The sequence below is a fragment of the Mustela lutreola genome, chromosome 15 (assembly GCF_030435805.1).
Source record: "Mustela lutreola isolate mMusLut2 chromosome 15, mMusLut2.pri, whole genome shotgun sequence".
Taxonomy (NCBI): Eukaryota; Metazoa; Chordata; class Mammalia; order Carnivora; family Mustelidae; genus Mustela; species Mustela lutreola.
Genome location: NC_081304.1, coordinates 40,094,084 through 40,120,914, shown reverse-complemented (window position 1 = coordinate 40,120,914; position 26,831 = coordinate 40,094,084). Strand labels below are relative to the sequence as shown.

General features: G+C 51.1%; 1 protein-coding gene across 3 annotated transcripts in view; it reads left to right on the top strand.

Annotated features, from left to right (window-relative positions):
- RHBDL3 (rhomboid like 3) overlaps nucleotides 1-26,831 on the top strand; it is a 51,536-nt gene that overhangs the window by 16,555 nt on the left and 8,150 nt on the right. For all 3 annotated transcript variants that reach the window (XR_009347923.1, XM_059148363.1, XM_059148362.1), the window contains 5 exons: nucleotides 274-432; nucleotides 4,608-4,832; nucleotides 9,062-9,210; nucleotides 12,563-12,675; nucleotides 18,728-18,828. Coding sequence is in view for 2 of the 3 variants with exons in the window: in XM_059148363.1 (XP_059004346.1) it covers nucleotides 274-432; nucleotides 4,608-4,832; nucleotides 9,062-9,210; nucleotides 12,563-12,675; nucleotides 18,728-18,828 (747 nt within the window). In the remaining variant the exon portion in view is untranslated. The remainder of the gene's footprint in view (nucleotides 1-273; nucleotides 433-4,607; nucleotides 4,833-9,061; nucleotides 9,211-12,562; nucleotides 12,676-18,727; nucleotides 18,829-26,831) is intronic.

Here is a 26,831-nt window from a genome sequence, read left to right as displayed (position 1 = left end):
AGGAGAGAGCTTAACCTCTCTGAGGCTCAGTTTCCCTATCTAGGCACAAGGTGGTTGGCTTAGGTGATCTCAAAGGGCTCCAGGGCCTTCTGGGTCTTTAAGTGGTTGTCCATGCCCTATGCGGGTTCTCCCATGGGGGCCTTGGACACATCGCAGACTCGGCCTAGGCCTGTGTTGGCAGAAGGGCTGGGGACAGGAGCCAATGTGTGGTGATGGAGATGGGACACCTGCAGGGCCCTACTGACCCCGCTGCTGTCTGTGCTTCTCCCTCAGTTTGACCCTGGGAACACAGGCTACATCAGCACAGGCAAGTTCCGGAGCCTCCTGGAGAGCCACAGCTCCAAGCTCGACCCGCACAAAAGGGAGGTGCTCCTGGCTCTCGCCGACAGCCATGCAGATGGGCAGATCTGCTACCAGGATTTTGTCAACCTGGTGAGCACCCTGGGGCCTTCACCGCTGGGAAGGGGCCTCTTCGGGGGTTATGGCTAAGAAGACCTTTTTACAGAATTAAAGGGATCTGTTGGTGCACAGCGTTGAAAATGTCCAGGCTTCAGAAGGTGAAAGGGCATCACTGAGGAGCTGGTTTCTCTGTGTCTCTTGGTTCTGCCTTCTGCAGTGTCAACATGTACCCAAAGCCCCTGACACCTCCAGACTCCCCCATGTGGCAGCAAAATGGCTGCAGCTGTTCCGGCCCTTACAACCTTGGGCCTCAGCATGCTGGGGAAGAGATTGGGTCTCCTGTATGGTAGTCCCGCCCCTTGGGTTAATTTGGGTCTGGTGGGATGTGTTGATTGACTCAGGCCCATCAGTTCCCATCCGTGGAGCCGGGGGTGGGGTCAGTTTCCCAGAGAGGGAGGGCTGGGAGTAGGAGGTGGGAAGGAGGGGAGCTGGGGAGTGGATGCTGGGAGCACTGGGGACATGGGTGAAGAGCTCCTCAGACCTGCTGGCTGATGTCCTGGGTGGTCGGAGGGGCTGAAGACAGGAGGCCTGTGAATCCTGCCCAGGGGTCCAGGGTCTTGGAGCAGGGATTTCCTCCTCACTGGGGGTTACTGCTGTGCTGTCATGGGGGCCACTGTGGAGGGGTTGGGGTGGGGTTCGGTAGGGTTAGCAGGAAGCATCCCACCAGGGATGCATGGGACATGAGTAGAAGCTAAATGATCCAGCAGGATGAATTCAAGGCCAGATGATTCCCCTCGGTTTCCCTGGTGGCGAAGCAGAGAGAGTCACTCCTTTTCTTGTCACCCGTGGAGGAGCAGGAGTAAAATGATCTGTGTGAGGTTGCCCAGGCTCCTGGAATTCAAAGAGACTGGTAATGGGGGTGGCCAAGTGCCAAGTGAGCTCTCTGATGTGGGTGTCCAGGCTTTGGAACGGTTCTCATTGCCTCTTGAGGGAAGCCTGCCTTTGCCCAGAGGTTAGTATGATTTCAGGGAGCAGCTGTAGCACTTTTAGGGGTGAAGAAATCTGCTGTTCAGAGTGGACCCAGAGAGCAGACCTCCTGGAAGGTAGGGGGACAGAGCTGAGCTAAGTGGGGGAGTGGGGACAGTCAGGGTTCATGGGAGGAGGGGCAGTGGAAGTGAGCCCTGTGACTTGGAGCCCAGCAGTGCCACCCAAGACCAGGTCACAGGTTTGAGCCTGCATCAGCTCATCCATAGCCCAGCATGCCCTGGGCCTGCCCGGCTCAGGCTCAGGGCAGAATGAGGGCTTTGCTGGGCCAGTGAGATACTTTTGTCTAGCTGTGGGTCTATGGGGTCTCCTGTGTGAACTCCACCAGTGAATGGCTTTTTCCTGTCAGAATGTCTGTATTCATGTTGTAAGCTGGAGCAGTGGATACGCGTGAGGTGGGCTATCCTGCAGACTAGGACTAAGGAGGGGCCCTCCAGGAGGGAAGCTCTCAGGAAGGCAGAGTGCCTAGGGGCTGGAGTCAGGTAGACCTCAGTCCCTCTACCTTTGCCTTTCACAGAGAAAGATCTCCTGAGGGTTTTCTCATTTGTAAAATGAAGCCAAAGGAATCCCTCTTCAGAGTTGTCCCGAGGATTAAATACGATGGAGTATTTGAAAGATTTTGTTATCTCTAATGCTCTTCCCCCAGGTGAACTCCCCTGCATCCTTTGTGAGCCCTTCCTCAACCCAACCCAGGCCCAATGAACCAGCCTTATCCGGAACCCCCACAGTGCTTTGCCCAGGCCTCTCTTAGAGCACAGACCACATTGTATTATAGCTGGGTGGCCAAGGTTGTCATGTACAGGTGTGTAGGTTGTGTACTGTGCCAGGAAGCATGCCAGTAAGATGAATGGGGTCTGAAATCTGGTCTGGGCTTTTTTCACCAAAGCCTATAATGGGTGCATCCACCTGCAAGAGAAGACTCCCTTATCTCATGGCACAAGAGTACCCTTCAGGCTGGCATGGGCTCTGCAATCAGATGTATCTGGAATTGAAGCCTGACTCTTTGGGTCCTTGAGAAAGTTGCTCACCTTCTCCAAACTTTAGTCCCTATCTTTGTTCTGTATTTTTTTTTTAAAGTTTATTTACTTAAGTAATCTCTGTGCCCAGTGTGGGGCTCAAACTCACGACCCCAAGATCAAGAGTTGCGTGCTCTTCTGACAGAGCCAGCTAGGTCCCCCTAGTCCCCATCTGTATCATGTGAGGATAGTGTTATGCACCAAATAACTAGCATTTGCCTCTCCTTGTAAGCCCCAGGAGGCCCGAGACTCAGCTCAGTTCTAGGCACATCAGGCTGCAGGCGAGTGGTGGGTGTCCGTGTGCACATTGCTTCCCTGTCCTCATGGCAAGCCCGCTCCTGGCGTCAGTCTTCAGGGTGTGGCCAGAACTGTGTTGTGAGTAGGCTCTGCTTATTCCAGGACTGGGAGAGAGGGTGGTAAGAGTGGCTGCCAAACAGGTTGGCAGGGGTGCCTGAGCAGCTCAGTCGACTAAGTGTCTGACTCCTGATTTCAGCTCAGGTCATGATCTCAGGTCATGAGTTTGAGCCCCATGTCGGGCTCCACCCTGAACGTGGAACCTGCTTAGGATTCTCTCTCTCTCTCCCCCTTTGTCCCTCCTCTCTGTGCACTCTCTCTCTCTAAAAATAAATTTAAAAATCTCTAAAAATAAATTTTAAAAAATTTATAAAAAAGGGAAAAGATAACTTTGACAACGTGATCCTGTCTTGAGCTTGCAGTGAGTGAACATGGAGGCCCAAGGCCTGCTGGTGTTTCCAGAACTCCTTCTGCACCACCAAGAACCAGATCTGAGCTTTGTAGGTATGGAGAGGATGAGAATAGGGATCAATGGAAGGGGTTCATCTGGGAAGGCCTACTGGAGGGGCCGAGCCTTTAGCCAGATTTTGAAGGTGAAAGACTACAGAACCGAGGAAAAAAGAAAGGGGACTGAAGACAGAGGCTGATTCCAGCCGGCCTGCTCTGAACACAGACCCTCTGCAGCGACTTCCTCCCTATACAGCTTCATCCCCTGTGCCTTGGTCTGGCCTAATTCATCCAGCCAGCCCTCTCTGGGCTTCTGTCATTAGGTTTAGCCAAATGCCCCTGCTAAAGCCACAGCCCCAGGATTATGTTGATAGTCTCCACCTTAGCTCCCCAGGCAGCCCTGTGGCCCTGGGGCTGGGAGAGCTCTGTCTCCCCATAAGAAGGGTCTAGAGCGTGGTCGTAGAGGACAGGTGTGAGGCTAGAGAGGCCCTGGGAGGCTGGAAGGCAGCTGGACCGGCCACTTGGTCTCTGGGAGTTAGGCTGGCCACAGAGTGAGGCATCCAGGACTCCAGTGCGGATTCATCATGGCAGCTTTAGGCTGTTGGGGGTAGGACCGGTCTACAGACAAGGTTCTAGAACCAGTTCCTGGGCTTGCCAGGCATTACAGGCCCCTTAAAAGGCCCTCGGGAGTGATGGCCTCCCACAAGCACAGCTTTGGGATTTAGTTCTAGAGACCTCTCTACAAACTCGCCCATCTAACCAAGGTCTGCTCACCTCTTCCCAAGGGAGGATGTCCTTCCGTTCTCACTCAGTTACCACCTCCTCCAAGAAGCCCTCCCTGATCACCACCACAGGACCTTGCTGGGCTTCTGCCTGCTTGCTCCCTCAGCAGCCTGCACTGGGAACCACGATTGCTGCTTGCGAGACCAGTGCTCTAACCCCTGAGCTACGGAGCTGATTGCTGCTTGCTTACTTGTCTTGAGGGTGCATCCCTTGTGTCTGGCAACATGCTGACACTTAGTCTTCGTCCCATAAGTTGTGATGGATGCTGACGGATAGGTGCATGGACGGGAGGAACGGCGCACATGACTATAGGTTCTGGAGCCTTACTGGGTTTGAATGTGGTGGATTCTTAAAACTCTGATTTAGTAGAATGGGGTTATTCCTAGTCCTTGTCTAACAGGTAGGCTAGTTAAGACTATCCAGTGAGCCCAGCACACGGGAAGAGCTTAGAACCACCTCGGCTGTAGAAGAGCTCAGTGAATACTGTTTCTTGCTATTACAGAAGACAGGGGAAGGCAGGATGAGGCCTGGTAGGCCCCAAGGAATGTGCTGGCCAGAGAAGCGGCTCAGGGCTCAGCTGAGATCCCCATTCTGACCCTTCGCCCCACTGTGTGTCCCGCACAGATGAGCAACAAGCGGTCCAACAGCTTCCGCCAGGCCATCCTGCAGGGAAACCGCAGGCTCTGCAGCAAAGCCCTCCTGGAGGAGAAGGGGCTGAACCTCTCCCAGCGGCTGATCCGCCACGTGGCCTACGAGACCCTGCCCCGGGAGATAGACCGGAAGTGGTACTACGACAGTTACACCTGCTGCCCCCCACCCTGGTTCATGATCACCGTCACATTGCTGGAGGCAAGGACTTGGATGGGGGAGGTGGGTGGGGGGAAGGGCGCTGCTCAGCCTTGGCCTGAAGAAGGGGGGCGGGAGGGGGAGCAGGAGGCTCTTGGAGACCCCTGGCAGGGGGAGGGCGGCATCTTCTCCCAGTGGCTGAGGATCCATTGTCATTTGCCAGCCAGGCCCCATGATAGTGCCTGCAAGTGTGGCTCCAACCCTTGGACCACAAGGACATCCCAAAGATTATTACCAAGCAAGCCTCCCCACAGCAAAAGCCCCATATTTCCACCTCTACCTTAAGCGAGGCAACACAGGCTGTGTAATAAGTTTGTTGATTTGTGGGTAGTTAGCCAGGCTAAGTCCTTAAAAACCAAGTTATTTTAGTTCCTCCTTGAGTGGGTAACGCGGCCAAGTTCTTTGCTCCCCCGGGACTCCATCTCCCACCTGTAAAGTAGGGGTAACCAGACGTGCCCTTCTCCCATAGGACTCCTCTGTCTCAAGCCAGAGTGGCTGGCAGTGCCTTCGGAACCCAAAAACATTACAAATGCACATGGGAGGGGTTGTTTATGAACAGGTAGATGTGGGCTTCACATATTTTGAAAGAACATTCTCCCCTTAGGGAATCATCTCTAGCTATTGTTATTCTAAACGTCTTCTGCTTATGCAGCAGAATCTGAACAGAGGACTTTCTGAATCAGTGCCCAAATGTGAGAAATTCTGAATTCTTCCGGCTGTTCAGCCTAGAACCCTGTGGGCCCCCAGCCCCAGGTCCTGAACGGCGTGCTGTAGTCTGCAAAGGTTTCTCTTCCAGAGCCATGGGCTTAATTACCACCCCCCCAACGCATATGTTCTTGTAAAGTTGATGCCGAATGCGGATCCTTAAACCCCATGGCATCCTCCTTCTTTTTTCCTAAATCAGACTAGTTGGTCTGTATCCCCGCGCGCCTCCGTTTGTTGTTATGGCTTCACTGGAGTCCATGTTGAAGATGCGATTTTTCTGAGATATTCTTGGAATCGTTCTCCAAATGCTTTCTGTGTTGGTCTATTTATTAAGTTCTATTTGAGGACCAATAATAATGAGCTGCCTCGGGAGCTGTATTTGCTGCCAGGCCACCCGCATTGTGAAAGATGGACAGAGTGGTTCCCCCGGAGAACCCAGGGGAGTCCTGCTGGGGGGCCCGAACCCCACACTAATTATAGCTTCATTTGCTGCGTGTGTGACGGGCACCCAGCTGGCTCTCCGTGTGCTTTACCCCATTCAGACCTCACAACCACCCTGGAAGGGTAGGCGTTGGCATCCCTGTTTCCAGATGAGGAGACCAAGGACCAGAGAGTTCAAATAACGTATCCAAGGTCATCCAGAGAGGCCAGATTGAATGTCCAGATTGGTTTCAAATTTCCAGAAACTTCAGCCATGTAAATTCAAACCACCCATCTGGAAGATAATACGGAAATAACTATTTCCAAGTACTTGTACTAAAGCCCAACGCTTTTGTTTTACATGCAGTTCTAGGAACTTGGTTTTCTGGTTCCATAACAGAGGCTGGAAGGGACACAGTAGGAAGTTACTAGAAGGGACTCACGACTAGCCATCAGCAGGAAGTAAGAACCCAGCTAATAACCTGCTGACAACCTGGCAATATGGGAGAGAACGAAAAATGTAGCAGCAGACCTGAGTCTTAAAGAAACAGGAATCTGGGGCTATTGACTGTAGGAGTGAAAAACCCCATGCGTTGCTGGAGAAGACTTCACTCCCACAGCCCATATTAATACCTGAGACAGCACGCAGACCCTGTGAGGAGGAACACAGGGATATGGACGATGCATTTTATCTTATTTTATTACTTTTTTTTTTCCGATTTTATGCATTTATTTGACAGAGGGAACACAAGCCGGGGAGTGGGAGAGGGAGAAGCAGGCTTTCCACTGAGCAGGGAGCCCGATGCGGGGCTCCATCCCAGGACCCCAGATTCATGACCCGAGGCGAAGGCGGATGCTTAATGACTGAGCCACCCAGGTGCCCCTATTTTATTATTTTTTAAGAAGTTTATTTAAGTAATCTCTACACCTAACACGGGGCTCGAAATCACAGCCTTGACATCAAGAGTCATGTGTTCTTCCAACTGAGACAGGACCCCCTGAATGATGCATGTTATTTTTTTTTATTTTAATTTTATTTATTTATTTAAATTAAATTAAATTTTATTTTTTTCTCAGTGTTCCAAAATTCATTGTTTATGCATCACACCCAGTGCTCCATGCAATACATGCCCTCCTTAATACCCACCACCAGGCTCAGCCACCCCCCTCACCCCTCCCCTCCAAAACCGTCAGTTTGTTTCTCAGATTTATTTTTATTTTTTAAGATTTTATTGATTTGGTTGGGAGAGAGAGAATAGGGGAAGAAGCAGAGGGGGAGAGAGAGAGAGCCCCAAGCTGACTACAGACTGAGCACAGAGCCCAATGCCGGCCTCAATCTCACGACCCTGAGACCATGACTGGAGCTGAAATCAAGAGTTGGCTGCTTAAGTGACTGAGCCACTGAGGTGCTCCTGAATGGTGCATTTTAGAAAAGAAATAAATACACTTTTAGGGGTAAACAAGAATACCTCAGTCATCTGCCGAATTAGTTCATGTGGAGTGTTGGTGACGAGGCAGAGAGACGGGAACCCTGGGACACTGTGGTTGGGAATGCAAAATGGCGCAGCCATTACTGGAAACAGTGTGGAGGTTCCTCAGAATATTACACAGAACCACCATGTGAGCCAGCAACCTCACTTCTGGGTATATACCCCCAAAAATCAAAAGCAGGGACACAGAGAGATACTGGTATGTCCATGTCCATGGCAGCATTATTTGTAATAGCTAAAATGTGGAAGCAACCCAGATGTTGGATGAATGGATAAATGGGTGGCAGACTGTGGAATGGAATTCAGTGGGATACTATTCAGCCGTAAAAAGGAAGAATTTGGACACGTGCTGTAACATGAGTGGACCTTGAAGACGTGATGCTAAATGGAGTAAGCCAGCCCCGAAAAGACGGCTACTGGGTGAGTCCTCTTAGATGGGGCGCCCAGGGGAGTCAAGTTCATATAGATAGGAAGGAGAATGGTGGTTGCCAGGGCTGGGGGAAAGGGGAGTGGGGAGTTGGTGTGTAATGGAGACAGAATTTCAGTTTCACAAGATGAGGAGACTCCTGTGGCTGGTGGCAGCGACAGTTGCTCAACGGTGTAAATATATTGAATGCTACTGCGCTGTATGCTTAAAACTGATGAAGATGGCAAATTTTATCTTACGAGTATTTTTGCCACAGTTTAAAAAAATCTACTTATGTGGAATTTCCTCCTCCCACAAATGGGTACATAAGTTATTACTGCAATTAGGTTTTTTTGTTTTTTGTTTTAAGATTTTATTTATTTGGGGCTCCTGGGTGGCTCAGTCATTGAGCACCTGCCTTTGGCTCAGGAGTCCTAGGATCCTGGGGTCCTGGGATTGAGTCCCATGTCGGGTTCTCTGCTCAGAGGGAAGCCTGCTTCTCCCTCTCCCACTCCCCCTGCTTGTGTTCCCTCTCTGGCTATCTCTCTCTCTCTGTCAAATAAATAAATAAAATATTTTTAAGAAAGTATTTATTTATTTGAGAGCAAGGGAGAGCAAAGAGAATCTGAGGCAGACTCCCCGCTGAGCACAGAGCCTGACGTGGGGCCCAAACCCACGTCATGAGACCATGACCTGAGCCGAAACCAAGAGTCTGATGCTCAACCGACTGAGCCCCCCTGGCGCCCCCCAGCAGTTAGTTTAAATCCCTCTGAACCCTTCCTGGCTAGCACCAAGGAGGTGTGGGCAGAGCCCATGGGACCATGTTGTGACCATTTAATACAAAATAATCAAACAGAGGGTCACCTGGGTGCTCAGTTAGTTAAGTGCCTGTGTTGGCTCAGGTCATGATCCTGGGGTCCTGGGACCAAGCCCCACATTGGGCTAAGCAGAAGTACTGCTTCTCCCTCTGCCTTTACCAGCTTGTGCTCTCTGTCAAATAAATAAAAAAAATCTTTAAAAAAAAAAATAAAGAGAAGTGGAGGGAGAGGTGGTAGAAAGGGAGGCTGGGTCCTAGCCATGTGGGCGTCCCTCGTCCTCAGAGGAGGAAAGGGGCCAACTGCCGGCAGGGATTCTGAGTGTTAGCGCCAGAGGGGCTGGCAGGCTGCCTTTCGTGTAGTGACAGACCCTCGCCATCCTGTGTTTTCATCCAGGTTGCCTTTTTCCTTTACAACGGAGTGTCGCTGGATCAGTTTGTGCTGCAGGTGACCCATCCGCGATACCTGAAGAACTCACTGGTTTACCACCCGCAGCTCCGCGCACAGGCCTGGCGCTACCTGACCTACATCTTCATGCACGCGGGGTGAGTGCCCGCCTTGTTTTGCCCTCGTCAGCGTCCCTGTGGGAAAGTAGGAGGGGCAGAGAGCCTGGACTGAAACACGTGTTTTCGTTTATTTTTGTCTTCCTAGACTCAGCACTTGAGGTAGCTCCTTGAAACTAACCTAATACCAAAACAGAGGAGTTAATTATTGACAGTGTATGGGAAAGGGGAAACAGATGGATGATGCTCAGTTTAAGCCCCTGGTGAGAGCAGCATAAATGTAGGTTCTGCATTTGTTCTGAGCTTCCTAGCAGCCAAGGCAAAAAGGGAAGTGCAGTTAGTAACCAAGTCCGTTGTCCGCAGACTCTGTGTGGTATGTGTGTGTGTGTGTGTCTTTTTGCGTGTGTGTCTCCGTAAGTGAAATGAAGAACAGATTTCTTGAGAGTGCCTGTCTCCCAAGGTGGTCTCCGTAGTTGATGAGAGTCTTTTTGAGGAATTCTAGAAATACTGGTAGTTTCTGTTGACAGATCTGTGGCCTCTTTGGGGGCTGGCATACAGTCAGTTCTCATGGGTGCCTGTGAGAAGGATCTACTGTCTGGCCCCATGAGAAGGATCTACTGTCTGGCCAGGTGGCCACCTGGGTCCCAGGCCCCTGAAGAACACAGTCTTGGCTGGAGCCTGTTTTTGCACTGTAAAAGCGCTGAGGTGGGAAAGCAGAGTCCCCTGACCTTTGTGGTGTCTTCTACAGCCTCTCCAGAGAGAAGCAAAAGGGCTCACAGTTCACCTGGGAAAAGCTCTGGGGGTACCTGTCCCTGGGGTTGGAAATGGGAAGAGCATCACACTGGTCTCTGTGCTCCATCATTCCCATTCCCTAGCAGAAAAACCCACAATGGCCAAGAGGGAGCCACGCTGTGAGCCTCCCCTCTCGCCGAGCTTCCAAAACAGCACAGGTGCCAAGCCCCAGTTGAGGGGTTTTGGGGTGAGGAGGGATGCCAGTGGTTATCGGGGGATATTTCCACTCCGAGCTGGGAGAGGGGATGATCCATGCAGGCTGACACTTTGCCTACCGTGTCCGGGCCTTGCTCTCACAGGACTGAGGAGCAGAATGAGGGGGGTTCATCCGGCATTGACCTTCTTGTGAACCAAGGAATTGGCTTGGGGTGGGGGTGGGGAGGCTTCCCAGCCTCTACTGCCCATGGGAGGGCACTGCCTGTCTTGTTTCCAGAACTGCCCTCTGGCCTTCCCTGAGCCTTTGCGGTGAGGAAGAAGCAAGCACAAAACCTCCAAAGCCTCCTTGGCTATTTCCTGCCTCCGGGAGACGAAAGCCTAGAGGCCAAAGTGGACAGAGCACAGAGGCTCTTAGCTGAAGCCCAAAGAGGTGGCCTTTTTCAGGCTGGTGCTTCTGCTGGGGCAGTGCCTGCCTAGGGGAGCCCTGGGAGGAGTCTCCTGGTGTGTGATTTTGAGAGGGGTCCTCTTGCATGGTGCCGCGGCTGACCGGAGGTTGGGATGGTTGGCCAGCAGTGCGGCGAGCCCAGCAAGGTGACCTGTGATCGGGGAGGAGGACACACTCCGGACTGGTGAATCCAGAAGTCAGTGTGGTAGAGGGGAAGGAGTTCCGCTTGGGAAGCAGGAGCTCTGGATTCCTCTCACCTGGCATCTCCTTGTCTCCGGCTCTTGTCTGTGAACCAAGGACTGGGTCTGATGCTACCACCTGGCTCCTTTCCAGTGCATTTGTCTGATGCTTCTAACCATTTGGCGGGCGCACTCAGTATGACTAGAAGACTCCAGGCACAGTGGGAGTTTTGGACAGAGCCCCATCTGTCTGAGCTACCTTGCAGGCGCTCTCCTGGGCAGGCAGGGGCCCACGTGAACCTGAGTGGCACAGCATTTGGCCCCTGCAGACCAGGACCGGGGCTGTGACCCAGGCCAGGGTTGTCCCATGGTAAGCTTTGTTACCCTATAGCTTGACCATTGCCAGTGCTGTGGGCGCAGTTTAAATGAGATAATGGATGTTAAAGTGTTCGGTAAACCTAAAAGCACATATGTGATGTATAGATAGTAATGTTACAGTTTTTCCTAGTAACAGGTGCACTCAACTAGATACCATTTAGCAACAAGAGCTGGTCACAGGTGTATGATAGCATAAAAAGGGAAGTATTCCCAGAATAAGAAAAGCCAGCCCTGGGGCGCCTTCTTGGCCCAGTTGTTAAGCATCTGTTTTCCGCTCAGGTCACGATCCCAGTGTCCTGGGTTCAAGCCCCTGCATCGGGGTCCCTGCTCAGTAGGGAGCCTGCGTCTCCCTCTTCAGCTGCACCCCCCCCCGCTTGTGTTCCCTTACTTGCTGTCTCTGTGAAATAAACAAATAAAATCTTAAAAAAAAAAAAAAAAAAGAAAAGAAAGAAAGAAAGGAAGGAAGGAAGAAAGAAAAGCCAGCCCTGGGATTTGGGGAGTAGGGTGGGTCCCTTCTCACACCAAGAGGGAGAAGCTTCCCCTATGAGATCTTAAGGGATAATTTTGAATTATTAAGCTCTAGGGGCACCTGGGTGGCTCAGTCGGTTAAACGGCTGCCTTCAAATCAGGTCATGATCCCAGGGTCCTGGGATGGAGCCCTGCATTGGGCTTGCTTCTCCCTCCTGCTCCCCTGCTTGTGCTTGCTCCCTCTCTCTCTCTCTCTCTGTGTCAAATAAATAAATAAAATCTTTTAAAAAAAGAATTAAGTTCTAAGAGATATCACTAATGCTTACATTTGTTCTGAAAACGTCTTTTTTTTTTTTTTTTTAAGATTTTATTTGAGAGAGAGCACAGGCGGGGAAGGGGCAAAGGGAGAGAGATAAGCAGACTCCTTGCTGAGCAGGGAGCCGCTCGATCCCAGGACTCTGGGATCATGACCTGAGCTGAAGGCAGACCTTAATCCACTGAGCCATCCAGGGGCCCCGAAAACATCTTTCTCTTTAAATACCAGTATCTCTTACATATACACCAGTGAGCCAGGGCAGCCTTGTGGCCTGGGGAGTGGAGCAGACTCGGCAGATCAGGAACCTGAGCTGTGTGACTTGAAGCCAGGCAGTGCACCTCTCTGAGCCTTGACTTCTCATGTGTCAACCAAGGGATTTACCAGATCTTCCCCATGGTTAGCACCCCCCCTACACTGTGGCAGGTGCACACACTGCCAAACATTGTCGAGGCCTTGCACTATTCCTGTCCCAGGCAGTTGGTAAGGTGTGATCTTTCTAAGGTGGACTGTCTGCTCTGTAATTCCTGCCCCTGCCAGCCAACCCAGACCATGAGCTCCTCAAAGCAGGTATAACTCATTGCTGGATTCCCTACGTCTTGACATACAGTGTTTGTTGAATGAATGAATGAATGAATGATGGAGTGTGGTCTTTCTATATAGGATAGAACACCTGGGACTCAACGTGGTGCTGCAGCTCCTCGTGGGGGTACCCTTGGAGATGGTGCACGGAGCAACCCGTATTGGGCTTGTCTATGTGGCTGGTGTTGTAGCAGGTAAGCAGGTGGGCCACGAATCCACAGGGGTAAACTTCCCCAAGGCAGTGAGGAGACCCCATGGCCTTGGGCAAGTCCCAGGCTTCCAGGGACACCGGACTCAGTCCCTAAGGCTCCTAATCATGAGGGTTGTCCTCCAGACCAATCTCCCTACCATCCGGGGGGCTGGAAAGGGGACTGCCGTCCACAGGGAGAGGCATGTTATGGCAGGGGGAGGAGACTTTCCATCTTCATGCTGCCATGTTGAAGCTGTGTGAGCTCGGGGAAATTCCTTAACCTCTCTTGGCCCCCTTAGAGGTTTTAGGAAGGAACTAATCAGATTTGCCTGAAGGGCATTAGGAGGTCAAAGGGAGGGAACAAAGTGGAATAGGAGGGGCTGTGTCAACCCTGCGGGGCACAGTGAGATTCCTGCAGGGACTCCAAAGTGTGGGCGGGGAGCCAGGTCCCTCCTCAGCCAGGCCGGCCCCTGTGCTCTTTGCTTGACCCACTGCTGACAGCAAACAGTCTGGCCTGAGAGGTGGTGAACACCTATGCCAGCTGAAGTAGACTGGGGCCCCACTGATCCTGCTCACGGGGCGGAGGACCATGACCTTGAGGATAGCTGGGGAGGGGGGAACTGCAGCCAGCAGAACTCCCCCTCTCCCCTGCTGGTGGAGGTGAGGCGGGCTGGGGTGAGCTGGGGAGAGCAGACTGCATTTCTGCTGGGAAAGTCTGCACCAGCCGGGTTTCCGAACAGAGGGATCTCCCTCGTGATGTTTCCAACTTTATAGCTGGCCTTTTTTTTTTTTTTTAACAAGGTTTGCCGCCTCAGCTCTTCACCTTGACAGCTGTGCCCAAGGGAGCTTTGTGTGTATGTTTAAGTAAGATCTTAATCCTTTCTGAGTGGCATTGAAGTTGTCATTAGGAGATCAGGACGCCGCTGACCTTGTAAACAACGGGCAAACAGGGACCCTGGGAGTAACTGACGTAGCTTCAAGAACCCGGGAGGGAAGGGTCCCACCCCACCCAACCCTACCCCACTCCATCCACCCCTGTGAGGCCAGTCTGCTAGTTCAGAAACCCTCAGCATGGAAGATCGGCCGCACAGCTTCTTCATTTCTCTGTGTGCGGAGGGTTAAAAACTTGGCCACCTTGGACAGCACCCGCCACGGGAAGCCCTGCATCCTGTACCTTCCCCATCCTTGAACAAAAGGTTCTGTGAGGAGCTCTGTGTGCCAGACTTACTCGGCCACCCACGTGCCCCCCTTTCCCCCAAATCTTGACATCTGGAGATTTATAGCCACGTTTCCTCCACCTAGATACCCAGAGACCTAGATGGTTAATGGCGAGGAACAGGAAAGACACTCTTAACGCTTGCAGTTAGTAGTCAATTGGATGGGAGTGCAATAACCCAGAAGACAGAAACCAGATTCGAGATGACTGAGGCCTCACCCAAACCAGATGACACACAGCAGGCGGGCCATGCTGGTGACACTGGCCAGGGACACCGGTGCAGAAGGGGATGGTGCACTGACAGAAAGGGACTTGCCAGCTCACCAGCTGGATATGGGGCTGTATCATGCAGCATGTAACGTGTGCGATTCTGTCTGAGGCATTGATTCAGAGAGGGCACCCTGGTCACCATATAGCGTGTCATCGATCTCCAGGACCAAGCTGGCAGATCTGCCTGCACCCCTTCTTCCCTCTCTACCCCGTGTGCATCCCAAGTCCACAAGTGGGGCCCACTCACAGACAGCTAGATCCTGACTGGGCACTGGGTGGTTAGGAAGGGCCTGCCTTCCTAAGGCACACACGAGCACTTTCCAGTTGTCACAGGTTACAGAACCTGTGTGTTAGGGTACCTCAGTGACTTGCCCAAGGAGACTCAGTTGTATGGGGTGGGGCTGGGCCCAGAGCCAGGCCACCTGCCCCCAAAGGCTGCGCTCCAAACCACTACCCTGTGCAATGAGAACCAAAAGGCAGGCCTTTCCCTTTTGTGTGGATAATTTATTGTCAGAAACTCAGGGAGGTCTTTTTTTTTTTTTTAAGATTTTATTTATTTATTTGACGGACAGAGATCACAAATAGGCAGAGAGGCTCCCTGCTGAACAGAGAGCCTGATGAGGGGCTGGATCCCAGGACCCTGGGATCATGACCTGGACCAAAGGCAGAGGCTTTAACCCACTGAGCCACCCCGGCACCCCCAGGGAGGTCTTAATAGACATCAGTCCCCGCCCCCCCCCCCGATTTAGTTCCTGCCAGGTGGAAATGTTCCAAAGGCAAGGCCATCACAGTTTGCAGCAATGGCGGCTGACCTCTGCCAGGTGCGTCTGGTACTCTGCCTGCGATAGAGGGTTCTCATACATTATGTTGAGTATTCACCAAGTCTTATGAGGTGGGTCCTGTCACCCCCATTTCGTAGGTGGTCCAGAGAGGTGAAATGACTTGCTCAATTTTCTCAGAAGGACTAAGAAGTACTAGAAGCGAGTGGAGACCCTTTCTCTGCTCCATGCTTCTAACCAGTGCTTGAGGCCAGTGCATCTCTTGCTTCTAGCTGACAGTTTCATGGCCGTGAAAGCCAGTATTTTAAGTGCGTTTGCAAGCTTTTCTTATAGATTATCTAGATTATAAGCCATGGGCGCATCCCCAGAGCCTAACACAGGGTCTGGCATACGTTAAGCAACAAATATTTGTAGAACAAATGGAAGACTGCATACATAAATAGAGTCAGAGTGCTTAAAGGTAGATGTTCTGCTGATTTTTATTTGGATTTTTTTTTTTTTGTAATGGCCAAGGGAGACATTGGAAAACACCTGCTTTAAATATTTCAGACTAAAATTAACACAGCTGTGCGTGATGATACAGTCTCCAATTTATCTGCGTGCTGGTGTGGACCCAGAATTTTTTTGAGAAAGTACATAGCCCCTAGAGGCACCTGGGTGGCTCAGTGGGTTGAGCCTCTGCCTTCGGCTCAGGTCATGATCCCAGAGTCCTCTGCTCAGCGGGGAACCTGCTTCCCCCTTCTCTCTCTCTGCCTTCCTCTCTGCCTACTTGGGATCTCTTTCAAATAAATAAATAAAATCTTAAAAAAAAAAAAAAAAAAAAAAAAGGAAAGTACATAGCCCCGACTAGAACTAGTCCTTGGGCCTCGTGCTGTGCCAAGATGTGTGTCCCCCTCCAGCTTGCCATTCTGTCCCAGTCCTCTGTCCCCATGACCTCTGGGGAATTCATACTGGCCTTATGGAACTGTCCTATGGAACTATGAGGTTAGGTTCCAAACAGCTTGTCAAGAATCCTGCTTGGGGGGCGCCTGGGTGGCTCAGTGGGTTAAGCTGCTGCTTTCGGCTCAGGTCATGATCTCAGGGTCCTGGGATCCAGCCCTGCATCGGGCTCTCTGCTCAGCAGGGAGCCTGCTTCCCTTCCTCTCTCTCTGCCTGCCTCTCCGTCTACTTGTGATTTCTCTCTGTCAAATAAATAAATAAAATCTTTAAAAAAAAAAAAAAAAAGAATCCTGCTTGGCCCAGGCTTCCTGCCATCCCCCCACCCCCCAGGGTGGCCTTTATGTCTCTGTTGACTGGCACACATGCCCCCGCTTGTACTTGACCTTTCCCACTCCCGAGTCCTGGGCTAACCTGTAGCCGCTTGAGGAAAATCTTTCCTCTACCCATGGAAGACCCGTGACTCCAGAGTGTTACGTTCAAGATCCAAACCTCAGATCCAGGATCTCAGGCCAAGGTTCAGGTTGTTTGAATCTGTGATTTGGAAGGTCCCCTCCTGTGGGTGGCAACTCTGACTTCCCAGGCCTCACCCCCTTTCAGCCATAGGCTCCCTGGGCTCCTCTCCACGGGGTAGCATTGTGGGTAAAGTTTCCTTTGAAAAGAGGGTTTCACATCTCAGAAGTTAGAAAACCTTAGACCTTTTTATTTCACAGATGTGAAAACTGAAGCCCAAAGAATTCAGGGGCTGTGCCCAAGGTCACAGGACTAGGCAGCCACGCCCCCATTCCCAACTGCCGCCAGAATCCCAAACTGACCCCTGACCCTGGGGTCGGGACTCCTATCCATGGGTAGGGTGAGAGAAGGGTCAGTGTGGGGAGGCTGGACCCTGGACCGTGCGGGGTTCCCTGCGGTCTCCCTGCCGCTGGTGGCTCCCACTGCATCTGGGAGCCCGAGGGAGCAGAAGGTGGACGGGTTTAGTGGGACTTGAGAGAGGAAAGAGGCCAGCCTCGGGAGGCTGGGGCTTCCTCTGTCCGCAAGGTAAGGTAATTAATGAGCTGCTTGGGCAGCCAGCCCTCTACAACCCTGCAATGCAGCCTTCCTCGCTGTGCGCTGTGCGGGCCTCCAGGAGAGCGTGGGAATCCTTTGTCATGCAGATCCCACTGCCTGCCTGTTTGCCATCCTGGGAAATTTTTTTTTTTTTTTTCTGTTATATATGGCTGACCCTTTGGCTAGGCAGTAAAAAAAAAAAAAAAAAAAAAAAAGAAAGTTATCTGACAATAGATCAATACCTAATTAAAGCCAGAGGGAAGGCCTGAAAGGGGAGAAGAAAGATTTATAGTTACCCTGGGAAGGGAGAAGGACTTGGGACTTCTCAGTTCAGGACAGCGCTTTTTCCTGGGAGATCACATCCCTCTTGAGGCCCAGAATGTGCTGTGGGGATCTCTTACTTGAAGGATCTCAGGGAGCCCCGGAGCCTTGAGAGAAGTCCAAGGGGGCCTGTCGGGGAGAGAAGTTGGGTGATGGTATGGGGGTTCACCATGCTCAGGGTGTCAGGTGTCCTGGGCTGGGCCCAGCCTCCTCCTAACTAGCAGACCCCCCACATCTCTAGCAGCTACAGAGTTTGGCCGGTCTCTCCTGTCTCCACCCAGGCAGCGGCTAATTGGCTCTCCAGCCTGCGGGCATTTTCCAGTGGTGGTTTCTGCACACTCACCCAGGCCGGCCACCTCCCAGCCTCTGAGCCCTGGGCTCTACCTCCTGGTTATTTTTAGTCTCCCGTGTCCTTCCCTGGAAGCCAAAGCATTGATCACACTTAAATGAGACCAGAACAATACATTTCCCTTCTCCTCTCTGCCCGGCTTCCCTCCCAGCACAAAAGTTTGTCATCCCCCAGACCACCTTCCTCTTCCCCCAGAGGGTATGACATCATCTCTCTCTTCCCTGGGACTTTCCAAGGGCATTTTTCCACCAGAGAAACCCCCGCCCCCACCCCACCCCCCAGCTCTGGAGATTCTGTTGGTCTTTTGTGATTTCGATTGGAGGGAGTTTGGAGGCCATGTCAAGAAGCAGGTTTCTAGATGCCAACGTGCAGCGGAGGGAGCAATAGTGGAGGAGGTTGACCTCTGTACCAGTTTGGGGAGTGGCTGCTGTCGAGGCCAAGAGCACGGGCCTTGTGTCCACAAAGCTGGACAACCTGCTTCCAGCCCTTCTCACTGAGTGGCTCTGGGCTCAGTCTCCTCAACTCTGCCGGGTGGCCACTACCATCCCCCTCCAAGGGTTAAAGCGGTCGATGTGCGCAAAGCATGTGGCCAGTGTCTGATTCGTGGTGCTCCTCCATGACAGCTGCTTCTGCTACTTCTTCTTTATTTTTTTAAGATTTTATTTATTTATTTGAGAGAGAGAAAGCACACGTACAGGCAGGGGGAACAGCAGGCAGAGAAGGAAGCAAACTCCCTGCCGAGCAAGGAGCCTGATGCAGGGTTCGATCCCAGGACCCTAGGATCATGACCTGAGCCAAAAGCAGCCGCATAACTGTCTGAGCCACCCAGGCTCCCCTCTGCTACTATTTATTATTGCCCAGAACCCTGAGGTGATACCAGGTGAGGCAGAGGCTGCACTGACAGATAGGTGATAGCTCCTGTCCACTGAACTCTTCTAAAAGGAGAGGTCTGAATAAAATGGTTCTTTTCCCCATAAATGAGGCCTCTAGGGGGCTCCAGGACAACGTGGGATGAGGGAAGAGGACCTGGAGCCTTTTGCTCCAGAGCCTTACCCCCAAGACTGCCCGATGTGAGGGCCTGGGGCAGGGGCAGGGAACTCCCTCCAGCACCCTTAAATAACCGATCTCTCTGTACCAGGGTCCTTGGCGGTGTCTGTGGCTGACATGACGGCTCCAGTCGTGGGCTCCTCTGGAGGGGTGTATGCGCTTGTCTCTGCCCATCTGGCTAACATTGTGATGGTGAGCACCTCCTGTCCCAACATCCCAACATCTTGGGCATCCCTTCTGCGCCTCAGTTCCCATGTGCTCCCCAGCTCAGGCCCAGAAATGCCAGGCAGACCTGGCTGATAGCAGGGGCACAGACACTCCTCACTTTCTGCAGGCTTATTTCAAACAGAGCCCTTCCATATTTGGTTCATGGTTTTTCCTTCTTAGCTATGAAATTACCCATTTCTCTAATTCTATCCCTTTCCCACTTGACTTTAAAAAGTGTTACAGTAGGGGCTCCTGGCTGGCTTCATTGGTAGAACACATGATTCTTGATCTTGGAGTCATGAGTTCAAGTCCCACTTTGGGCCTAGAGTTTACTTAAAAAAAAAAAAAAGAGGGCACCTGGGTGGCTCAGTGGGTTAAGCCTCTGCCTTTGGCTCAGGTCATGATCTCAGAGTCCTGGGATCAAGTCCTGTGTTGGGCTCTCTGCTTGGCAGGGAGCCTGCTTCCTCCTCTCTCCCTGCCTGCTTCTCTGCCTACTTGTGATCTCTCTCTGTCAAATAAATAAATAAAATCTCTAAAAAAAAAAAAAAGAAAGAAAGAAAGAAAAGAAAAGAAAGGGAGGCAGGGAAGATATGAACTCTTTTTTTTTTTCTTAAAGATTTTATTTGGGGCACCTGGGTGGCTCAGTGGGTTAAAGCCTCTGCCTTCGGCTCAGATCATCATCTCAGAGTTCTGGGATGGAGCCCTGCATCAGGCTCTCTGCTCAGCAGGGAGCCTGCTTCCCTTCCTCTCTCTCTGCCTGCCTCTCTGCCTGCTTGTGATCTCTGTCTGTCAGATAAATAAATAAAATCTTAAAAAATAAAGATTTTATTTATTTATTTGAGATCGAGCACAGGCGGGGACAAGGGACAGGGAAAGGGAGAAGCAGGCTCCCCGCTGAGCTAGGATCCTGATATGGGGCTCAATCCCAGGACCCTGAGATCATGGCCTGAGCTGAAGGCAGACACTCAACTGTCTGAGCCACCCAGGTGCCCCTTAATATACAACACCTGATCTCAGCTCAGATTGTGATCTTGGGGTCATGAATTCAAGTCCCGCATTGGGCCCCATGCTGTGCGTGGAACCTACCTTAAAAAAAAAAAAACAACTTTAAAAACTGTAACAATCCTTGACTCTAGTGGCAAAATCAGGACTTGAATCGGGCTCCTGACAATGATTCGAGTGTCATTCCCTTACACCAGCCTCTCATTGTGGTGGGACACTGCCCCTGCCTTCCCCATGCTCTTCTTTGCCTTTTCCTGAGAGGCATTCTAGGGTAACGGTTAAGAGCACAGGCTCTGAAAACGGTCAGCCTAGATCTGAATCCTGCCTCCCTGCTTCCTGAAGAGGGATCTTGGGCACCTTACTTAACTGTGCTATTCCTCAGTTTCTACATGTGTGAAATGGGATGATAGGTGATAAATGAGATAAAGTAAAGCTATATTGGAATCAGTCTGATAGTCTCAGAGGAGGCCATAGTCCTCGTTTTAGAGGCAGTTGGAAGGAGGGAGCCTCTAGGCAGGGTCCAGATCTTACTCATCCCCAGTGCCTGGCACAGGGCTGGACAAACGGTAGCTGGTGCTGACTAAAATTTTTTCTTATTTGAAGCAATCTCTACACCCAGCATGGGGCTCGAACTCACTACCCAGGAGATCAAGAGTCAGGTGCTCAGCTGACTGAACACCCCCCCCCCCCCCCCCCGCCACCCTCGGAGTAAACTTTGAATGAAAGAAGGAAAGAATGAATGAACAGTGTCTCGAGAAGGCGTAGCTTCCCGCCAGGGTCCTCCTGTTCTCACCTCCCTCCCCCGTCGCTGTGTTCACCCACATGGCGGATGTGTGAATGCTGAGTTACAACAGTCTGAAGTTCCTAAATGCTCCCGTTTCTTCTTTATTATTGCCACTGTCACCTGCCCGGCTCAACACACCATCCCTTTCTTTTCATCGGAATCCCTTTTGTACCTTCAGAGAGAGAGAGCAGGAGAGGGACAGAGGGAAAGAAAAGGGGAGGAGGGAAGAGACGGACAGACAGACACGGACAGCCCTTGCTACTTGTCTGACTTTTGGCAACTTCACGTGAGCACTTGGAGAGAGCCAGCAGGTGTGGGAAAGCTCGCGTGGATGAGCCAATGTGTATTTGCGCGCGTGCGTGCGCGCGGGCGCGCGCACACACACACACACACACACACACACACACACACACACACACGGCCGGTCTGCTGAGGAACCTGACAGCACGGGGCTGCCTCACATGGCCCTTTTTAAATGGGTCATTCTGTATCAGTGCCACAGCTTTCCCCAGACACAGCTTTTTCCCTGAATTCCGCCTCGGCCGCTCCCCCTCCCCCTGCCCCAGTTCCGTTCTGTAGGGGCCAGCACCGCTCACACACCCTCCTTCCCCCCAGGACCTGTATGTGTGTGAGGGGACGAGCAGCACAACTAAGAAACGCAGACACGAGTTTGTGAAGGCGCCCTGTCTCCCTGCCCTTCCCTGCCGCGTGGGAAACGGCCCTGAGGCCTCCCACGTTCCCGCGGTGTGGGCAGAGCACCCCGAAAACCGTGGGGTGAGGCCTAGCGGTTGAGGAGGGGGGGGTGAAAGCCGTTTTGTTCCCGTTTATGCGTCTTTCTGGCAAGTAGTCCGTGGCCCGTGGTGGTGGAGATGAGCAGTCCTACCCGAGAGTCCACTGCCCTTTTAGAAGGACACAGCTTTCTTTCCCTGGCCCCCTGAGAGCTTGGCCATCCCCGGGGCGTGACATGACGTCCGGGAGCCTTTCCCTAGAAAGTTGTGCGGTGCTTATTTGATGGTGACAAAAAAATACCTCATGTTCTCATTAGAAAGATTGGTTGCCTTTCCCAAGAGGCCGCTGCCTTTACCCACATTAGCCCAGAGCCCAGTGCTTCAAAGATGTGTTAGGACAAATGCTAAAAGATGGCCGTTTCTGTGGGCCAGAAGCAGTCAATTCCGTGTGGCTCCATCTAAAAGATATGCTAGTATCTTAAATTGCCAAATGAAGATTTGGTGTGCGTGCGTGCGTGTGTGTTTGTACATGCACGCACAATAAATTGCCATGTCAGAACAGACGGGAGAAAGAGCACAACAGTCAGAAATTCTGGATTTGAGTCCTGCTGTCACCATCTTAAGAGCCATGAGTTCCTTTGCTTCTCCCTCATCGGCAACCTCTTCTCCACAAGGTCGTTGTGAGAAAGACATGAAAAGGATAGATGCCCAGAGATGCCGTGTGTGCCCACATCTGCATGTGCGTATATGTGTGCATGTGTGCATAGATCCTTAAATACATGTAATTTTTTGTATTTATCAGTGTTGCCTGTTATCTGCAGAGAACAATGAGAAAATGTGTCCTTTTTACTTCAGATACAAAATAGAAATGTGTTGAATGTTTCTATTCTCAGAGCTGTTTGAGAGATTCTGCCTTAAATGAAAGCATGTCTTATTTTTGATAAAAATATTCTTTTTTTTAAAGGTTTTACTTATTTATTCATGAGAGACAGAGAGAGAGCGAGAGAGGCAGAGGGAGAAGCACGCTCCGCAAGGAGCAAGGAGCCTGATGGGGGACTTGATCCCAGGACCCTAGGGTCATGACCTGAGCTGAAGGCAGATACCTAACCATCTGGACCACCCAGGCACCCATTCATAAAAATATTCTAATGGGCGCCTTGGTGGCTCAGTTGGTTGGGCGTCTGTCTTCAGCTCAGGTCATGATCCAGGGTCCTGGGATGGAGCACCACATCAGGTTCCCTGTTCAGTGAGGAGCCTGCTTCTCTCTCTCCCTCTGTCCATGACCCCCAATCCCACTTGTACTCACACACTCTCTCTTTCTCTCTCTGAAATAAATAAATAAATGAATAAAATCTTTTTTAAAATGCCAGAAGTATAAAGATACACAAATTGAATAATTTATTAATTGCTTTTTGCTAGGTCCCACAGGCCAGAGTTCCAGTATTAAATATACAAGATGTTTACTTACACTTCGCTCCATATGATAGATGTTTCCCTAAAAATGTTTGAGATCTTAGTTTTTGCAACAGGACCCTATCGTCAGAGCACCAAGAAAGATGGTTGTCTAAAAGACAGCTGAGATCTCTATGTTGTAAGGCTCATTTTGTTAACAAAAATCCTCTGGTAGGACAAGTAATCATTCCCTAATTTATCTGTGTCACGCTCTCCCTTTCCTTGTGCTGGGTTTTCTGGAAGTCGTTTCTACCAGGATATATAAAGCCATTAAGCTCCCTGCCTGGGTTTCAGCCTTTGCTCTCTTAACCGGCCTGGTGAATGAGATCCCAAGATGCCTAGGGGACTGGTCACCACCTTGTTGGCTGAGGGTGGGTTCTTGCTCATCCTGCCAGGCTCTGGGAGAGAAAAACAGGAAAAGGGTTTGCAAAAGATGTGTGTTCCCTGGGGCTTCCCCTTTTATAGCAACAGTGCTGGCTGTGGGGAGATTCTCTTTTCTCCTGTTGTTTCACTGCAGTGCATTTTATTGGAGGGAATAATGGGTCGGGGGGAAACGAAGCAGCTGGTGGGAAGGGGTGACTGTGGTGTAGCCCTTCAGCCTCTGGGAGACGAGTCATTGACCCACGTTCACTCAGCTTTGGGAGCAGCTGGAGCAGCCAGCAGGGACAGGCAGAGCGTGATCCTGTCTCCAAAGTGGGGGCAGACTGAGCCCTGGGCTCAGGGCCCTACCCATCTCAACATTAACTTACTGTGACCTTGAACCAGCCCTCCTGGACTCTTGTTTGACTGAAGTGCAGGGTTGGAGATGGGACTGAGTTCACCCTGGCCAATTCCAATGCCTGTATGGCCAAGCAGCGATTATAAAAGGAGCTGGCTGGCCTGGAGAGCCTGGTGAGGCCGGAGCTGCCCGGCTAGTCCAAGGTCATTCAGAAGTTTTCAGAAGTCCTTTGACCTTTGAAAGGCAGAGCAAACCCACTGCCTTTGCCTCAGGTCTCAATGAGAAGACCAGACATTTACCTGATGCTTTCCCCATGCCAGGCAATGTCCTTGGTGCTTTTATGCGTATGAATTCACTTTACTTTCACAACCCAGTGAGGTAGGTAGTTGAGGTAGGTACTAATGTGACCCCAGATTTGCAAATGAAGATACCAGCCAAAAAGGAGTTCTGAGCCTCCTCACCCGTGGCCTTACCAGACCAAAGATATGGAGGCTGTTTTTTTTTTTTTTTTTTAAGATTTTATTTATTTATTTGACAGAGATCACAAGTAGGCAGAGAGACAGGCAGAGAGAGGGAGGGGGAAGCAGGCTCCCCGCTGAGCAGAGAGCCTGATGCGGGACTGGATCCCAGGACCCTGAGATCATGACCTGAGCCGAAGGCAGCAGCTTAACCCACTGAGCCACCCAGGCGCCCTAGAGGCTGTTTTTGAAGACAGGCCCCAGATAGGGCCTGAAGGGGGCATGGACCCCAGCTGAAGGACAGAGCAGCCAACACATTCTAGACTGACTTTGCCTGATATTATCACTCAGAACACAGTGAAAGAGACATTGTCTTTAGGGAAGATAGATGTTCATTTAGAGGGTTTTTATGAGGAGGAAAAGGAACATTGGAAACTGTATCACGTTTGATTTTAATGGTGGTAAAATACACCATAGCATCAAATGGACTGTCTTCCCCATTTTTAAGGATACAGTTTGGTGGTGGTGAGTACATTCTCGCTGTTGGGCCGTCATCACTACCATCTCTCTCTAGAACTCTTCCCCTTGCCAAACCGAAGCTCTGTATCTTTTAAACTCCCCATTCCTTTCTCCCCCAGCCCCTGGCAAGCTGTCTCTGTGATTCCCACCACTCTAGGTGTCTCATAGAAAGTGGATTCATACAGACATTATTTGTCCTTTTGGGACTGGCTTATGTCACTTAGCGTAATGTCTTCAAGGTTTGTTCGTTACAATATGTCATTATTTCCTTTCTCTTAAAGTGCATCCTATTCCCTTGAATCTCCATTCACCGATCTGTGGACACTGGTTTGCTTCTACATTCTTTTGGTTATTGTGATTCATGCTGCTATGAACGTAGGTGTCACTTTGAGGAGAGATTTAAGATCCATGGGTGGACATCACAGGGAGGCAAAGCCTGGCCGGACCGTAGCAGGAAGGATTTTTCAATGGTTAGACCCCCCTTCCCAGGGCTGCTCCAGGGGTACCCCAGCAGTGGGAGGGCCATTTTGTCTGTGGCTTGGTGGCAGGTGTCACCTTTGGGAGGAGACGGTCCGGCAGGTGACTCCCAAGCACCTGCCCATCCTAGGGTTTCATCCTGGGGGATCTGAGGGGCCACCCGCCATCAGTAGGCTGAGCTGGGTTCAGCTGGTTTGCCAGATCCAGTGCAGGGAATCAGCCCCTGTTTGGTTCCCCGTCTTCTGGTGGGGCTTCTCTATGGACAGCCACCAGCAGGTGACAATGTTGCCCACCATCTGCTTGTTAGCATAGAACATGTCAGCAAGCCAAGATGAGACTTCCCCACTTGAAGAGGGGCCGCATGTCGCCCACCTCACCTTCTGTGATGAGGACTTGCTGGTCAGTGATAAGTCCTGGGGAAAAGGGAGGCGATGGGACACCGAGCATCTCCTGCAGGACCTCGTCCCCCTTTTGGCAGCTGCCCTGCATCTTACTTGCTCCACCAAATCTCCCATAAACATTACTGTATGTGCCAGGGTGCAGGGCCCCGGGAACGTTGAACACATGTGTTCCCCCGACATCAAAGGAGTGCGAGAGGTGCCCTCAGCTGGACCTGGGACAGGCGCCAAAGACTGAGTGGGTGGGTGGGAGGGAGCAGAAGCCCCTGGCTGCACACGCTTGCCTCCTTCCCTAGGGCCGATGTGTTCCAGGAAGATTCCAGACTGGATCTGTGTGTGGGGGGGATCTGTATAAAGGGAATGGTGCTTTGAATTCGCTGCGCTGCGGGAGAGCTCCTCAAAGGAACCCCGTGGAGAAGTCTTTTGTAAAGTGAAAAATCCTTTTGTAAGGTGAATAATTGTCCTGTTTATCTGCTTTGGAGGTTCAAAGTGTTCTGAGGTTCTCAGGGGAAAGAGGGGTTTGTCTGAAGGCCATCTGGCTCCCCCCTTTTCCAGTGCCTTGAAAGAAGTAGAGCATTTCCTCCAAGGGATGTCAAGCCCCTGTTTGAACCGCTCAGTGATGGGAAACTCGCAATTCCCCAAGATGGAATGTTCCATCCCCTAATTAGAAATGGAAACATCCTGAGCTTAAAAAAATCCCTGGTTTTCATCTATGGAGTTTTCCACTTACAGGTTACACTGAATGTGCCCTGTCCTTACTGTGACTCACTTGATACTCGGCAGCAGTGAGCTTGACCCCTGGTGTCTTCTCTCCATCCATGTCTATAGGCCAGATTTTGATTTCTTTTTTTTTTTTAAATTTATTTATATTCAGAAAAACAGTATTCATTATTTTTTCCCCACACCCGGTGCTCCATGCAATCCGTGCCCTCTATAATACCCACCACCTGGTACCCCAACCTCCCAGCCCCCCGCCACTTCAAACCCCTCAGATTGTTTTTCAGAGTCCATAGTCTTTCATGATTCACCTCCCCTTCCAATTTACCCCAACTCCCTTCTCCTCTCTAACACCCCTTGTCCTCCATGATATTTGTAATACCCAACTTTTGTAGCAACATGGACGGGACTAGAAGAGATTATGCTGAGTGAAATAAGTCAAGCAGAGAGAGTCAATTATCATATGGTTTCACTTATTTGTGGAGCATAACAAATAACAGATTTTGATTTCTTTATCATCCTGATGGTTCTGCTTTGACTTAGCTTGGTTTGCTGCGCTGCATCCCTTCTGCAAATGTGGGACCCAGTAATCACCGCCGCTCTTGGGGGTGGTCTGCCCACGTAGAGGGGACAGGGCCCTCTTCTCCTCAGATCTGGATTCTCTTACTCCTTTACTACAGCTCAAGCACTTTTTAAAAAAATTAATTAATTAACTTATTTGACAGACAGAGATCA